General features: G+C 40.0%; 1 protein-coding gene across 2 annotated transcripts in view; it reads left to right on the top strand.

Moving 5' to 3' along the window:
- Positions 1-17,400, top strand: part of cnot2 (CCR4-NOT transcription complex, subunit 2) — an 85,277-nt gene that overhangs the window by 28,732 nt on the left and 39,145 nt on the right. Inside the window, exons 2-3 of one of the 2 annotated variants that reach the window (XM_088922977.1) lie at positions 10,185-10,334; positions 13,536-13,658. In XM_088922977.1, coding sequence (XP_088779103.1) covers positions 13,548-13,658 — 111 coding nt within the window. In that variant the 5' untranslated portion in view covers positions 10,185-10,334; positions 13,536-13,547. The remainder of the gene's footprint in view (positions 1-10,184; positions 10,335-13,535; positions 13,659-17,400) is intronic. The other variant, XM_088922976.1, reaches the window with a different exon arrangement.

Raw genomic sequence — 17,400 nt, 5'->3', positions numbered from 1 at the left:
GCAACAAACTACATTCCAATTCCTCAGGCAACCTCAGTGTTTAACTGTAGAATGATATACTGAGATGCTTTACAAATGCAGCAAATTGGTATTAGAAGCAATTGAATTGGCTGTTTTTAATGCCTCTTAGTGTATTGTACACAGCTGTATTAGTAATGATAATTATTCACCGTGTTTATATGTCACTTGTCAGCCCAAAGGATCTCAAAACACTTCACACACAGGAGGGGAAACCGTTATGTGCCAGCCGGCCTACTTCACTGCTGTTCAGGTGGAGAAGTGAGAACTTGCTTTACCAGTTGACGTAGCAGAAACTTAAGGTAAAAAACATTATTATTCGGGAGGCTGACACGCTTTCTCTTCCTGAGGCGGTGACAGGAGATCATGTACTGGGCTGCCAGCTCAATTGAGTTTTCTCCCCCCAACAGTCAAGGTGAAATGTTTCCACAGTACAAAACTCTTATATTGTTTTGCTGCGGTAACTCAGACAGCAAGCAGGTCTAGGGGAAGCTAAGAATATGAGGAAAAAATAAGGAAAAAAGAAAGGTAGCAAACAAGAGGTGAGCATTCAGCCCATCTTACCCATTTGGTTTTTAGTAGCCAATTGATCTGAGAATCTCATCCAGACATTTCTTGAAAGAAGTAAATGCGTGAGCCATAGATTGGTAGCTTGTTCCCTCTTTATTGAAAGCAGTTCCTCCTGTTCTTGGGTTTAATTGCACATCGCCTTAGCTCCCATTTTCCTCCTCTGGTTCGTGTTTCAGTGATGTCTAAGTAAAGAAGGTTAAAGTTTGTCGAACCCTTTAATACTTGAATTGGATTCCCTCTTTGTCTTTTATGTTCAAGACCAAACAGACCAAACTCTGGGTCTGCCCAGAGTAGTTTTCTTTGAGCTTTGAATGTCAGTGCTCCAACACATTCTCCATCAGAATGGGAGCGCAATGTTTGCAAATATACCATGTACAATATACTAAGAATTGCCTATTTGAAAATGCACTGATGTGCAATTCCTTGCTTTTTTGCTTACCCCCAGAAACCATTAATTGCTAATAATGGATACTTTGTGTCTAAAATACCAGGTAGTGCATTGCTACAAGTTCAAGTGATACTTTATAAGATTTCTACTACATTGCATCCACGCCTGCAGTACTTATCCCTCTATTGCATCTGCTCAGGTAGTTAACTTCTCTTTTTGCACCAGAAGTCATTGTGGCTATTTGTGTGTTTCCTTTCCTGGAAGAAGTTTAATTTCTAAGCAGCTGTTGTGTACTTCACTCAGGGGCTGGAAGCGTTCTCTCGTGTCTTTGTTAGAAGAGCCTAAGTTTTAATATAAATGGGCTGTTGTAGTTCAGGTCAGAATACAAAACAAGCTGTTAAACCTTTAAGCCCTTTTGCCTCAGTAATCCTGTTTAAATTTGGTAGAGGTCACAAGTCAAGCGAGTGAGTGTCGGTGCAGTCTCCATAACATGTTTATCACAGAGCTTGTACATGGTTCGGCTGTCAGCCTTGTGCAGAGATGGCAAAGAATGAAGAGCCGTGACTGAAAACTGCGATCTGTAGTGCCTGCCCTCTGTGAGTGTGGTCAAAGAGATGTGATGGTGAAGGCGAGTTCCCAAAATAGTTTGCCAGACCTTCTGGAATGCTCTTAAATAGTATAATGTATGGTGCCTGTAGAAAGTCTACATACCCTTTCCAAAGCAACACATTTTGTGTTGAAACTTTTATATATTGTAACACACAACTTCCAAGTGAAGAACAAATGCTCAAACATCCTGAAAAGTAATTATAAATAAAAACTTAGAAAAATTAGTTGGTAAGGGTACAGACTCTTGAATTACAGCCATAATCCTGTTTGAATAGGTCTATACCAATGTAGCACACCTAGATCTGGGAGTGTTTGCCCATTCCTCCTTACAGAACTGTTTGAGCTCAGTCAAATGGCATGGGACCCTTGAGGAACTGCAACGTTCAAGTTGTTCCACAGATTTTCACTTGATTTGAGGTCAGGGCTCTGACTGGGCCACTCGAGGACATTTACGTTTTTGATATTTAGCAACTCCAGTTCCATTGACTGTGCGCTTTGGGATGTTGTCATGCTTGAAAGGTGAACTTCCATCTCGGCCATAGAAGTCTGTAGCTCTTTCAAAGTTGTCATTGGCCTCTTGTTAGCCTCTCTGTTCAGAGATCTTCTTGTTCAGTCATCCAGTTTGGATGGACAGCCTGTAACAAGGCAGGATCTTAGTACCATAATCCATCCACTTCTTAATATTTGTCCACGTCTTAATAATTGGTATATTGAAATCCTTTTTATATCCGTCTCCTGCTCTATCTGCTTTATCCTGGAGGCCTTTTGATAGCTCCTTATTGCCCATAGTTGACTCTTTACTTAGAGATGCACTACTCAACATGAGCAGCTGTCTTTTTCTAAAATTATCAGAATCACTACAGTTGCACACAGGTGGGGGCTAAATTAGCTTGTTGTGTGATTTGGAGAGGAAATAGTTATATTTGCAATTGCCTTTACTAAGGAGTTTGTGAACTTATCCAACCCATTTTCTAGGTGTGTGAAAGTGTGTTGGCTTTCTGTAGGCACTGTAGATGCAGGCGGTCTGACCTTCTCCATCTGAAGACTCCAATAGGCACACCTAAAATGTTTTAATAAACATATTGCCAAACTATGTTTACAACTGACCACAAAATAGAGCCGTTCCTGAGCTATATGTAGTGAAAAAAATACTGCATATTACATAAAAGAAAACATTACTGAAACTTTAAGAAACTGAAAAACATTTTTTCCAGCCAGTCACCTGTTTCCTGTGCTACATATGGTATTTTTTATAAATACTGAAAGACTTAAAATGGTATCCAGAAGTTATCTGAACGGGCACAGGTCATTTATTTTATATTACTGACAAGTAAATGGCATTAACGACTTGTTGCCTTGAGTGATTGTGAATCTGCGCTGGAAACCTGTCACATTTTTTTTAAAACACTGCCTTAGTTCCTTCACATATTAAAAGGTCAGGGTTTTCTGTAGTGTTTTTAAAAATCTAAAGTATATAGTACCTTACATATTGACCTATTAGAAAACATTACAGCCATAATTCTGTAATGTAAGAAAATTAGTTTTCTGTGACTTTTGCTTGACATCCACTCGTAGGCAATCTTTAACATGTTTTCAATTAAAAAATAATAGTTGCGCCTGCAACTATATAGTAGGCCTCAATAAAATGCCTATGTAGTAAACAGTGCCTTTTATTTTCTTTCTTATTCATAAGTCAGTTAAAGTAATTGAAATTACTGTTACAGTAAACCCATTCCTCCTTAAGCGAGCACTTCTGAGTAGTCTCTAAAACCTTTTTATCTTGTACGAGTGGTCCCCTCCTTCCATTTTTACTTCTCTCCCCTCCGTTGTTGTGGCCTTCACTATCTTAACAGAGATGGCAAGAGTATTAAATTAGTTATAGCGTAGCATCATATTTTAAAGGCATCATTTGTAAAAATAATATTGATTCACGAATTTGATCATTTTATACAATGAAATGTTTTATTTAGATCATGCAAACTGAATGCACAGTATTGCTATCACCAGACAGCTTGATGCTTGATCTTAACTTGTACTGTTACTGGGATTTAGTTTGTATTCGATTGCTTCATGTTGTCTTTTTTGTTCATGACTGCTGTTGAAATCGTGTATATTTTCTTTCTCCACATAACTGATTAATGAGAAATTTAAACCTATCAGCCAACATAAAAAGTTAGCAATTAATGGTGCCAAATTACTCAAATACAGCAGAAGAATGCCTAAACCCAGCTGGTTTATGTGTTATGGTTATGAACACCCAGAAGGATTAAAAAACATTTGCATATGTTTCAATGGTCAATTAGCATTGTTTTTGCAGGTTTTCACCTACAAGCATAAATCTTGGAACTAAGTATGCTTACACAGAGAGGGGTGAGTGTCTTCGGGCAAATCAGTGTGCAAATATTTAAATATTGGCTATCCGTAATTCAGAGATTTGTATGGAACAAACTACCCAGTCGAGAAGATAATCTGGCTTCTGTCGAGAAATAGCTGGATGAAATCCTTGAATCAGTTATCTACATGTTATCAGTTATCTTCTGTTAAGCTCCATTTTATGTGTGCTTCTTGATTGATGTATAATTTTGCATATGAGGGATTTATATCTAAGATGTCAATATGCATCTTTATTCTAAGGGTTACATATACATTCTTTCCCACGACTTCTTTGCATTGATATTGATCTGTCGCTAAACAAGTAAACCCTGGTCAGCTATTGCCTTTCTTGTAAGTGTTGGTTAAATTTCAAGTTTCCTTTAGTCATTTAAATACTTGAAACTTTCCTCCAATCTTCTGCCTGAAAATAAAAAATTAAATGTTTAAGGAGTTCAACAATTTATTCTTCAGACAGCATATTTCGTCACTGTCAGTAAAGAGCTACCCAGTGTTATTCATTCTCTCTGTATCCATTTGATGTTACCATGCTGAATCATTTCAGGGATAACTTGATCAGCAGTATAGAGCTGATTCCCAAGGCAGAAAATTGCTATAGTACTGTAGTATTATTTTAGCAGTGAGTCAAGGATTTGTTTTGGATATATAAGAACAGTTAACATAAGATCAAGCGATTGTAGAATATAAAGAATTACTATTGGAAGTTCTACGCCACCAGATTTCCTATTTGTATATGTGTCTTGTGCATTAATACACATCTGATATGGTCAGTGTGCAGATGTACCAAAGATATTCGGTACAAATGTTGACCTTTGCATATAGCTGTTTGGGATAATAAAACAAAACAAATCTAATGGAGTATTCAACCTTTCAAGTACTGTTTTTTTAACTGAAGCCCATTTTAGCATGTTTAATAAAATATGTCAGCATGACTTGCTCAGGTGTTTGTGTGCTTTGATGAAGATCTGGCTGTTAAATGGCCCTCATACACAGTCCTCCAGGTCCCCCCCCCCCCTGCAGACCACACACTCTCCTGCACCCCCTTCACCTGACAGCGGAGCCTCTTCTGAGTGATGTACAGCCAGCAGGACGAGCTCCGGCGCTCACAGATCTGGGTCATCGCGCTGCTGTAAGCTTCTGGCCCAGCCCACTACATTTTAAATCCTGCCAGCTGCTGCCGCCGCCGAAATGTGGTTTCTGTTTCATTCCTCTCAAAAGAGCAGCTCAGCTGACACAAACACAGTCCTGCCCGCTTGTTGTTTTTTACGGTACAAACTGGAGTGCTGCTTAATCTTAGTACAGATGAGCCGAGCGCAACATCCATATTTCAGAGCTGTGGACTCCTCTGGGAAAGTTCACAGCAGTCTTGACCTGTTTGAGGCACGTCTGATCAGGGGAAACCTCGTTTACTGTAGAGGCTGTGTAAAAGTCTGCTCTCTCTCTCAGGACTGTCATTCAAGCTTTGATGTGTATTGTGGCTTTAAAATGGAAAATGCAACCTTTTCCCAGATGAGAAAGCTTTCCTTCATTTCTTTGGTTTTGTAAATGTTAAAACTATTGATTGTAAAGCTAAGTAATCTGTGCTCTTCTAGGTTTAACGTTTTTTCAGTTCAAGATAACACAGTGGCAGTTGTAGTGTACAAAAGAAAGCGAGAGGCACATTTCAAGGTTTTCAGCTGTGCCAGAGGGGGGCAGTGTTTAGTTTTCCCTGTGTTATGGTGTTGAGAAGTGTTCTGAATTGTGTGATATGATTCCCGGCTGGACTTGTGCCCCCCCCACCAAGACATCAGAATCCGTGATGGAGAGGGGAGCATGACGTAGGCCAGCGTCTCCAAAGAGCTCTGTTGTATGCCACATAATTGTCACCTTAGAACTTAGATCTCTGAGGTACCAACTGTTAATTTTCCAAGTACATCTGTAGAGCACTTTTAAAACGAGGCTAGTTCTGCATGTGCGTATGTAAGTGAACACATGCATGAATACGCTGCCTGAATGCTATAAATTAGTCCCCTGACTTGTCAAAAAAAATTTGGAAGATGTCTGGGCTGTTGGGGATCTTGGGATGTGGCAAAGACATGACGTAACCTTGTAATGTCTAAAGCTGCAGCATTCTAATCAAAACAGCTATGTTCCTTAGAAGAGTACTGATTTTAGAAACGTAAGGCCTTTCTTAGCTCACTAGTGCTTAAACCCAAAAATAACAGGTGTTCACAATCCTTTTTTAATTTGATGAAATTGCTCATCTTTAGTGATATGGGAATAAAGGGTTTTAAAAAGGACCTAATGCATTTTTTTATCATATTCAAGTGCAGACCAAATTATTATGCAGATTATTGAATGGCATAGGTATCCCTTTCCAGGCGTGTGTCTTGTCTCAGTAGCAGCTAGTTAGCCATCTTGTCTAGCTGCCCAGAGATCATCCTCTGCTGTGCCGTTCCTGTGCTTTGTGTACTCTGTGGTAATTGGCAGAGAAAGTCTGGGAAACATTGCCTTGATTTTAGCCGACTTCAAAAGTCCTTTTTCGAGCCTGTTTTACACCCAGAAGTATTAGTCTGAAAGTAAAGTGCTTTGGTGTTGTGATCGAAAAAACACTTCTTCACCACTATGCTCATTTACTGGGTCAATACCCCTACCCATAATGACTGGCAAAGTATGCAATAATAAAGTCAATAAAGAAATCTTTTAAATACAGTAGGATATAAGAAGTAAAACATAAAAATGATGGAATCCGTGAGGCAGGCACACTGGGAGTACTACGCCTGTGCAGAGCAGAGTGAAAATGGTATCCCTCAACATGCGGGCAAGGAATAATTGCAAGTCTGATTACAATACGGGCGGTATGTCACTGAGCAGAGAGCAGTATTTGTAGGTGATGAAAGTGCATGGCAGTGTGAGAGACCCCAGGTGCTGTCTAAAGAGACTCCATAAGGCGGTCAGGGACCAAGCAGCTCAGGTGTCAAGGGGTAGCTCATTCTGCCCCTGTGAGGCCACGGTCAAGAATGAACAGGCCCTGGAGGTGGGACAGTGGACAGTGGACAAGTAGAGAGAAGGAACGGGCAGTCAGGCGAGAGGAAGAGGAGCAGTGTCGGATCGTGACAACAGCAGAGAACCGAAACATTCCCCTGGAAAAGGGGGAAAAAAGTGAGGGCTTCTCTTTTGAATGGTTGACCTACATTTCTTGGTATGCCATACTGCATTTGCTTCATGTGGTGGTCAGGAGGAGATATATTGGAGGGGATTAGGATTTTTGCTTTTTTCAGTTAGAAAAGGAAATGGTCAAACGATTCCAGGCGAATCACCTGAGATGCTGGGTATGTGAAAGAAATTAATACAACCAACGAGTGGCTTCATTCTTTCTCTTTTTTTTCTTTTCCCGTACTGTTGATTGGTTGCAGGCAGGAGACTTACTTATGGAAGAAAAATAGTGATAAAATCGCTTAGTCTTATCTAGCTCCTATTCATCTTCTTGTTGCAGATCACAGAGACTCAGATTAGTGCAGATATATGGGGACACAGTATTGGGGTACTGAGAAGTCTTGGCGCCCCTGTTTCCTTCTCCCTCAGGACCTTTCTAACACCAGTGAAGAGCAGATGTACATTCTCTGAACTGGCTGAGAGCTTACCAGCGTCTCTCAAAAGTCCTGTAATAGACTAATTGTTAAAACATGGCCTAAGGAATCTGTGTTTGTGGTGTACACCAGGCAATATGCCAAAAGAGTTCATTCTGAGTTCTCTGTGGTGGCATTCTGCTACACTTTATCCTAACCTGTAAGTTGATGTTGATGTTAAAGATAATATTTTAATAAGACATTTTGTGACATTTGCTTTACAGCTTCTACCTCTCGAGACCCAAGAAGGAAAGTGCACTTCTGTGATGCGCTAGGGCAAAAGAGATCATCAGTGTGTGGAATGTCTAATTTCCCAAGTAACATGAATTAACAAGGAACACAAATATCTTTGTCAAGTTGTCATTTAGCGCCTCTCCACCTCACTGTGTATGTTTCACATACGTGGTCTCCAGGGTGTGCATACAGTCATGATTCTAAGATGGCATCTGGACGAATAATGGCTGACAGTTCAAATTATTATAATTTGACCCTTCCTGTCATTTAAAATATGTGATCTTGGGACTGGCTGTGCAGGAGGAGGAAACAAGTATTCAGTGTTTGACACTGAATTGTTCAAATCTACCAATGATGACAAATCAGTTTTTAACCATGCTTAATTTTGTTTTTCTAAGAATTTGTAAAAATCGCTACTGCTCTACTATCTTATCTAATCAGCTTTTTTACACAAGGGTTATTCTTTGTGAAGCATAGTGATTTTTAGGCATTTGTTGAGTTTATTCAGTAGGTATGACTTCTTTAGATGGGCCGTTGTAAAACCTATTGATATAGGAAGGTGTTATAATGGGTAAAACATGGGTGTTTACTTGTATGTGTTGTTTCTGAGATAGTCAGTTGTATGCACAATACTACCTTTTTAACAAATGGAAAATACTCTAAACAAATACAGTGTGTAACTATAAAATGACAAAACATTATTCCTTCATTTCTCTTTTCTTTTTAAGAGATACGAAACTAATAACAGTGAAATCTATACTCAGTTCTTATTTCTACAGAGAAGGGATAACAAACTATACCAAAATCCTCTTGGGTGAAACAGAATTACTCTAATGTAATGTCAAAATAAGTATTAGAATGCGACTTACTGAAATTAATGGATTTTCTAATGCATTAGTTTCCTGTTTATAAATCTAACAAGAATTTATCAGGCTATAGAAATGTTGGTATTTTACTTGCCTACCCCAAGGCAGAAATGTATTTTTCAAAAATCAAGGCAGGAAATGTAGATAACAATACACCTGGTCATTCCATCAAGTTTATTTCTGACTTTTGACATTGCATTTGAACAACGGACGCTGCTCTTGCAGCTTGTCCAGTCATCTGCTTATACGTGTGGTTTTTGACTTTAAATGATCAAGACTGAGGAGCAGCAGGTCAAAACCCACTTCTGCTCTGTGGCTGTTCACTTATAGGCACACTGCATCCTTACAGTCTAATCCAGTCAGAATTGCAGTGGGTCACTTCTAGAGACTTGTTGCTGCCAGACAACTGAATCGATTAGTTTAGACTCCGTCAGTCAAGTGGCTTTTGAATTGCTCTCTGGCGGTTGTGTACAGGTTTGTAGAAATGATGTTGTAAATATAAAAACCACTCAGTGGGCTTAAGCTAGAGCCTGCAGGTTTCAGCTGAGATCCCAAATCACCTTGTGGAAGTTTGTATCGAACAATGTTAGTAATGTAATCGCAGTAAATATACTAGCTTTAATATCACAAAGGTCTGTAAAGGGCTCATGTAAAAACCTGGTGTCAAATAAACAAGCTCCGGTCTGTGGTGTTGGTTTCCTGTTCTGTGTGAGGGCCTCTCCCAGTACCATCCATGTGTTGCACAGTAACCGTTCTGTGTTGCAAATCCATTTTCTGGTAGAACTGTTGTTAATACAAGGGAGGGGAAGCAAGAAGCTCCCAACACGAACGAATGAGAGGAAAAGAAGAAAGCCAGTTGTCTCTAGCATTGCCCTTTCTGGAGTATATTTTGGTATTGCTTGTATTGGTGTTTTTTTGGTGGTTCTTGGATCTGCGAGAACTGGTGTTTTAGGTGTATTCGGGTTCAGTTCTCTTTGTAAGATGTTGGGCATTTGTTAGATGGTTCAGTTTGTGGTTAAGACAGTTACACCATTATTGGAGACAGCTTTAGGTGGAATTTAATGTGCTGTGGTCTATCTTCATGTCCGGATGGCTGGATCGTTACATTATAATTCCTAAACACTACATAGCTAGTCTGATGTTTGTGTAATGTGTTTCTTGTTTCTTTGAAAACCTTTTCTAAAGCTGGAGCACGTTTGTTTTCTGGCATGTTTGACATCCTAGTCCATTGTCATCAATGTAAAAGAGGCTGAATACTGGGGAAGAAATCTCTTTCACCAACATGAACAGACGTCTCCTATTATTTCTTCAGGTACACAGGCTTCTGGGGCTACTAAATCTGATCAGTTGAAAAGCGTTCGGTTTTAGGGAAAAGAAGTGCACCACAAATTGCAAGCAGGTTTATATGTTGGGTGTGGCTGACAGACCTTGAAAGGGATGTTTGAGAAGTCTGTGTGGACTCCTGTTTCTCTCTGACCTGGTTTCCCTGTCTTTGGGCAGAGAGCGTATTGATTCAGATGACATCTGAGCGCTTGGAGGCCCGAACTCCCTAAAGCGATTCACCCCAGTAATTGAGAAGTCCTGTCCACAGACCGCCGGGATCCTTGCGTTGTTCCACGTTTGTCTTCAAGGTCATCCCACAGAAGAGTGGTAGGCAACCTGTAGGAACGAAGCCTCTATTATTCTAATGCTAGGGAAGCTTTTAGAAGTTCTGCCACAGAACAAAAAGTCTTGCTGGTCAAGTTTCGGATGTTGTCCTGTAGCCATTAAAGCTGCTTCAGTAAAAGCCCTCTCCTGGGTTTCAGATAATGCACAACTTTGCATTGTGAAATGTTTGAGTTACCTTTTCTCCTAGAACGTAATGCACATGCAGCGGTGCCATTATCCTCCTAAGATCTTTAATTTATTATCGTTCATAGATATTATAAAAGCTGATATTACTGTTATACACCAAGTACACTTTTCCTTAAGGTTTTCAGTCACATGCAGGCTGTCCACATGGATTTTAGTTAAAAGCTATGGCCTCCTGAACTATACATTTATACAAAAGAAAGCTTATGAATTTCATTTTTTCTGAAGACTTGTTTGTAAAACAGATTTTAAAGGAACAATTTCAATATTCTCATTATCTACTGGTAATATGAACAGGTATCATTTCAGCAAGTCTTTTACCAAATGTTCTATTGTGCAAGTTGTGAAAATTACTTGGAATTTATTCATTTAGGAACTTAACGTGCCTCACTGTACAAAACAGATGAAAATGTAGCATTGGTCCTTTTCTTATACATTAGGTAGAATACCACTTGATAAGCCTTGCACAAAAATATAGATGAATAGTCTCAGTCAAGAATGATGCAAAGGTTACATTATTAATTGATTATAAATTCTAAGGATTAGAAAATATCTGATTGAATTATCGCCCTAAAATAATTGTGCATGTAATACTGGACTTACCATAACACAGCTCTGATGAATGCCTACCCCAGAGCCACAAACTGTAGCCCTGACCTAGTATATCATTCACTTTAGGACTGTGTGTTTTGGTGATCTGTCACTGTTGGCTTGCTAAGATGTATTGATGGTCCCCTTTCGGAGACGCCTGCTCAATCCTTAAAACCTGTCCCTTGTAGAGATTACTCCCTAAAAGATCTCGAGTCCTCTTTTCACATGGAACAACTCTTCAGTCCTCTAGTCCAATCAGAGAACTGGAACTGGAAGAATGTTTGTCCCTGTTAATCACATGCAGAGCCATAGAGTCAGAAAGCACCTGTAGGTTTTCATTTCGCTTTCCCTCTTAACTAACCCAGTCACCTCATTATTGGCTTATTTAGACATGTTTAACAACTTCCAGCTCTTTAGGTGGGGATATTTTAAAGAGACATATAAATCCTGCAGAGAAACAATTTCGAGGACCTAGGCTGGACATCTCATCTTAAAAGGACAAGGAATCAGAGGGGATGCTAACCACTGAACACCCATGGTGTCGGTGATGAGCTATTGTACCTGACATTTAGTCTTTGTGTTGTTAAATGTACTTCATTGGTTTGTGCCTGTTATCATTTTTAGGTGGAATAAAAATGTAAACGCCTTTAATCAGAAATGGAATTTTTCTGTTGTCTCTTCTGTTTTATACCAGTTTATACTACTTAAAGCTTTCCTCAATTCCCTTATGTGGCTTTTTTAAGAATAGAAAAACCCGAAAGACAGTAATAGTTAATTCCGTGCTGAAAAAATAAAGGGTAAACACAACCTTCTTCAGGTGGGACACATCTGATTGTTTTTCTGGTTTTCAGCATGGATTTAACCTTTACTTGTTCATTTGCAGCCAGTGCATGCTTGCACAGCTCCCCACAAAACGACATATCTGTTGGATATTTTTTAAAGACTGAGATCTCAAAGAGCAGTGACAGAGACTGGAACCAAAGCCCAGTACTTGTTAACATTTTTAAGATGCGTCTCTTGACACAGCAAAGAGAGGTCTTGTGTGGGTATATTGTTTTAGGATATAGCTCTCATCCAACCAAGCTGTGCCCCTCCTGATATTGGCATGCTAAAGATTTTAAAAGCGGGATCTGTTTGTTCCTCTGGTACACTTAAGTACTTCCTAAGTGGACCTAGAAGAATGTGCAGTGTGTAGAATATTTGCATAGAAAGCTGCTCTGCGTGGCTAACTGCTTCTGTTCACCTGTCTGTGAGACAGCTTTCTCTGCTCTGCTGCACTGCAAGTTAATTAGGCTCACCGCAAGACAGCCAATCATTGAACGTAAGCTTAAATGCGCTTCTGGAGCAAACTTTTCAAACTATAAGGTTAAGTAGTTTCTAAGCAAAGCACCAGAAGTAATCCTGCACTTCCTTTCTGTTCACAAGTAACTTGCATACTCCTTTATTTGAGATTGTTACAGCACGAGTTTGTACCGCATGTATTAATAGAGTACAGTAGGTTTGTTTTTCACAGCCTTCAAATTGAATCACCTTCTTCCAGAATCACAGTTTTCTCTGGGGAAAAAGATTCACAAAGCCTTTTATTTAATTTCTTTTTATATCCCACTTCGCCATAACTCACACCTTTGCACTCCCACACTTAACCTTGGAAGACTGGAGAGACACAAGCACTATCTTCTCCGAGTCCTGTCAGGCCGTGCCTCCCTTTCTGCAGAGCTGGCACAGAAGCAGCTGAACTGAAGTGCCATCTTTAGAGCAAGTAGACTCTCTTCATTATAATTTCAAAAAAAATTTTTTTTCATCACTCGTTCATGTTCCGATACCGAACCAAATTAAAGTCAGAACTCAAAAACGGTTATATTGGTGGGATTGAAAGGCCTTCCCCTCTGTAGTACTTGTCCTGCTGTCAGGGCTAAGACTTTCTGGAGCAGCCAAGATGATACATTTTGGCTTAATAAATACGATGTATAAATGTTATTTTAGCAAAGGCTGTGTGTGTGCAGGGTTTGTGGTACCGAAGTTAGTTTTGAGGTAGTGGATTGAAAAAATGGTTATTTTTCCTTTTTTTTGTCGATTGTCTATTAATCACGTTTTAAAGTAATGATGTTTTCAGGAATCAGATTTTTAATTTGATTATTATTGATTAGCGAAGATGAAAAGGTATATTTTCAACATTAGAGTTGAAGGTATTGTTGACCATGCAAACCAGCATTATCGCCAGAGTTTTCCTTGGCAGTGCCTATGTGACTACCGCTTTGTTTCAGCATTCAGGCCAGTCAGCTGCCGTGCTCGATCGGATCACAGAAGACTTGTTTCTCCAGTTGCCCGCTGTTGAGCAGGCCTGTCTTCTGACAGTAGCTGTTCCCGCTGTCAGTGGATTAAAACCTCTTTCTCTTTCTCTTGCCACAGGTGACAAACAGCATGTTTAGTGCTACAAGAAAGAAGTTTGTAGAGGGGGTCGAAAGTGACTACCCTGATGAAAGCCTCTACTACAGCCAGCCGTCGATGTTCCCACATCGATCGGAAAAAGACGTAAGTGAGCCTTTTAGGCATCTCATCATGAATTGCACAGCCTGAAAGGATTCAAAAGCTTTTTATTGTGGCTCCTGTAATCTGCAATGCCCCTGATCAAACAAACAGGTTAAGTAGTCAGCTCCTCAACATAGTCTCACTGTACAGGTGACCATCAATTTCCTGGGTGTCTAGTTTTTAGGTAATCATTAGGTCCTGAGTGAAATTATAGTAACTATTCAGAATCACTCAATTTAGCATGACAGCCTTACAGTATAAGGAAAATGCACATTAGAAGTAATTCTTACTGCACTACACTTTACTATTTAATACATTGATGTATTTTTATATGCTATATTATGTCAATTAAGCACTGTCACATACAAAATTTCATAAGTATAATTTGTAAGTAATCATAAGTAGAATTTATAAGTAATCCCTACTGACTGAATGAGATTTTGCTCCTCAGGTTGTCTCAATCTGAATAGACATAGTACTTTCATGTCAGGCACCGATGGAATTTCAGAATGCTGTAGATGACCTTTCTTTCCATGCATGGAATCTATAACATATTCGCCAATTTGACTTAGTCTTGAAAAAAAATTGTGAATAATGTTTGTTGATTAAGAAAAATCAATTTCCAACAGTGAGGTGCAGTTTTACTGGTAATTTTATGAGGCACTGAACAACAACCTGAACAACAGGCCGCTGAATTTGTGAACCTTTTTCCACTCCTGTGAAGAAAGCGGAACAGCTAGTTTTCCAGCTGTAATTGCATGAAGTTGCTTTTCAAGTCCAGTTGTACTTCATGTTTTAGATAATGAGCTTGTCTCTTATCAAGATGAGTATAAACTATGCTCCCCTGGGTCTGTTAGCCAATTTTTCCGGTCTTTCACTGACATGGCATCGAGGTGTTTCTTTTTGTTACTGCTCCTTGCCTGTTAAATGGTATGTTTGCGAGAGGTTGAAGTTAATCTTTGCCTGACTGACATCCGCTCAGAGTTGATAGAGAGCTCTGACCTTGTCTGCAGTTGTCATCATTGGATCTCAGAGCAACATCCTTCCTTGGCAGGACCACTTGATTAAATCAGACAAGTCACAGGTCTCAGAGTTTGGACTTTAAAAGTGACAAATTAGAAAATTGTCTTTACTAATATCCTAGTGTGAAGGCGAGAAAAGATTGGCCGAACGTGATCTCTTTCCAGCAACCTTGTCTTTAAGCAATATGTTATTACATTTTGTTTTAAGAGACTAAAAACATTTAAAAAAATGTTTCTAAAAATTCAGGGATAAAGAAGTGACTGTATTGTGCACGATTTAACCTTTTCTTATATTCTTTCATAAGTTGTATTGTTGGTAAAATTGCATTGTGCATTGCGTTGTACACATAAAAATTTTTTAGCTGCATATCGGTTAAATAAACATCCATCCGTTTTCTAACTGCTTCATCCAATACAGGATCTCCGGGGAGCTGGAGACCATCCCAGCAAGCAAGGGCAGAAGGCGGGGTACACCCTGGACAGAATGTCAGACCAGGGCAGGCAGACACAGACACGCTAACACTCACACCAGGGCCAGTTTCTTCAGAAGCCAGTTAATGTACTAGTATGTCTTTGGACTGTAGGTGGAAACCCACGTGAACATGCATACAAACATACAAACTCCACACAGACTGCACCCCAGGAGTTGAAGTTGCGTCCCCAGTACTATAAGGCAGCAGTGCTAACCGCCACACTACCTTGCTGCCCAGTAACAAAGTCATAACTTCATAAATTAAATCAAAAGGCTGATTGCCTCAGTCTTACTGTATCTGTGATCAGAGTAGCGCAATGGCAGCTGAGGCAGCAAGGACCCCAATTTGCAGTAGCTATTGCTACTTACTGAAACTCTTAGGTTTAAAAATAACTAAAAAAAAACAGATTTGTTTTAAGAGGTTACTTCTGTTTTATCAATGTTTTCTTTAGAGTTTGTAATCATAAGACTCTGGGCTACATTTTGGCTTCTTCTCACTAAAATGTTTTGAAGCCAGCTTTTGAAGTGTGGCAGGGTTTTTGGTGCAAAAGTGAAATCCTTTTAATATTTAATTCATAATATAAAATTCCCCAAACTATGCGATTCATGCTTTGTTAGTAAAAGCAGTCTTTTTATAATAAAAAGCTGTTTTATTCCTTTTTGCTTGCTTTCTCCTTTAATGGCTTATCAGCTAGTTTGGCCAGCTTCCATTCTGGGAGGGGTGTGTGAAGCAGCTCTGTTTGTCGTCTTACCATCTCTCTCTGCAAGATGCTTTCACTTGGGCTCGTCGGTGATTCTTCTGTTTTGCAGCCTACCATTTTGGGCTCTCCAGTTATTAATCATTTTGGCAAAGCAGTACAGCTCCCGTGCCAGCAGAAGGAGAGCGGGGCTCTGTGTATGTTCTCAAGTGTCAAGCCTTTTGACTTGTGCGTTACGCGGTCCATTCTAGGAAAGTTAGCTAGCACAGAAAGAGAACTGATTCTCTCGCTGTTGATATTGCAAGTTTGCAGATCGCTGACAAGTTCCAGCAGTGTGTTATTCTAAGTTTGTATATCCAAGATAACTCCAGCCTTTCCAGCCCAGCTGGTGCTTGGGGTGTCCTGCTCACTGTGGATTGATGGCATGGCCTAGTCTTGAACCGCTGGTGTGTGGTTCCTAACTCTGGTCCTGGGGGACCACTCTGTCTTCTGGTCTTTACTTCAGTTGACTTCTTGATTACAGGCTTGTTGATTGCAGTTTTCTGTTTGGGGGCGTACTTGTGAATTCTCTTTCAGCTCTTGAAAGATCCAGTGGGATCATGCAATTGGGATCACTCCTGTGCTGGTTTCTGACTTTCAGAGCTGTCACAGTTTAGGTGCGTTGCCTAAATTGTAACGGGAGGGAGAGAAAAAGAGAAATGTGAATTATGTTTGACACATTGTCGCCTGCTTACAGCTTTGTACTCAGAAACAAGGATGAGCAAAGTGGAGAGAGAGACTGAGTAAAGTTTTGTGTGCTGACTTTGTTGGAAACCCAACCCTTGAAGAAGGGTGTTTTTTAAAACTCCGGACTGAGCACCAAAACAAGTTAACCAGAAGTCAGAGCAAGTAAGTCAATCAGAGTCATCAGTGAGCACTTGGGATTCCGAGCTCGGCAGGAATGACGAGTGGCAGACGTAGTGGTAGCACCTCCGTGGGGACTGGGGGTGGGAACCACCAGCGCACAGGGCTCAACCTGTGATCCCAATTACAGCTTTAACTGTCTGAGTCATGCAGGAGCCCTCCTCCCCAGGTGAAGGAAATATGCTGCTTGAGTAAGTCTGAACTCCTTTTCCTGAGGGATGATTCTAGCTAGTAAATATAAGCTGGGTGACGGCCGTTGCTGGTATGATAGATATTAAAGTGCATCTTTAACATCGAGGAATAAAGTGACATCTCGGTGAATATAGCACTTCTTAGCTTAGGATCAGAACATTGTCTAACTCAAGAAAATACAATAATAACCTGATATTTCTTTTATTAATTGAAAGTTTGTCTTGTTTGCATTCCTTGAAAGCAGCTGATTTTTAGGTTGCTTTTCAGTCACACCTATGAACACTCTAGACAGCTTTAAAACTCAAGGGTGAATCAGAGTTGAAAAAACTGGGAGAGTTTTATTTGAGATGGCCAAGGACAGACCCTGGGCCCAGATCACAGGCCGGGTACGTGAATCTCGGCTTTTAATCTCAAAGCGGAAAGGTTTGGGAAAAATGGAAGCTGGAAGAAGTCCCTTC

Source organism: Atractosteus spatula, chromosome 8 (assembly GCF_055471065.1).
Source record: "Atractosteus spatula isolate fAtrSpa1 chromosome 8, fAtrSpa1.hap1, whole genome shotgun sequence".
In the NCBI taxonomy this organism is placed as follows: Eukaryota; Metazoa; Chordata; class Actinopteri; order Semionotiformes; family Lepisosteidae; genus Atractosteus; species Atractosteus spatula.
The sequence above is the reverse complement of the archived record's forward strand: the minus strand, read 5'-3'. Positions and strand labels throughout refer to the sequence as shown.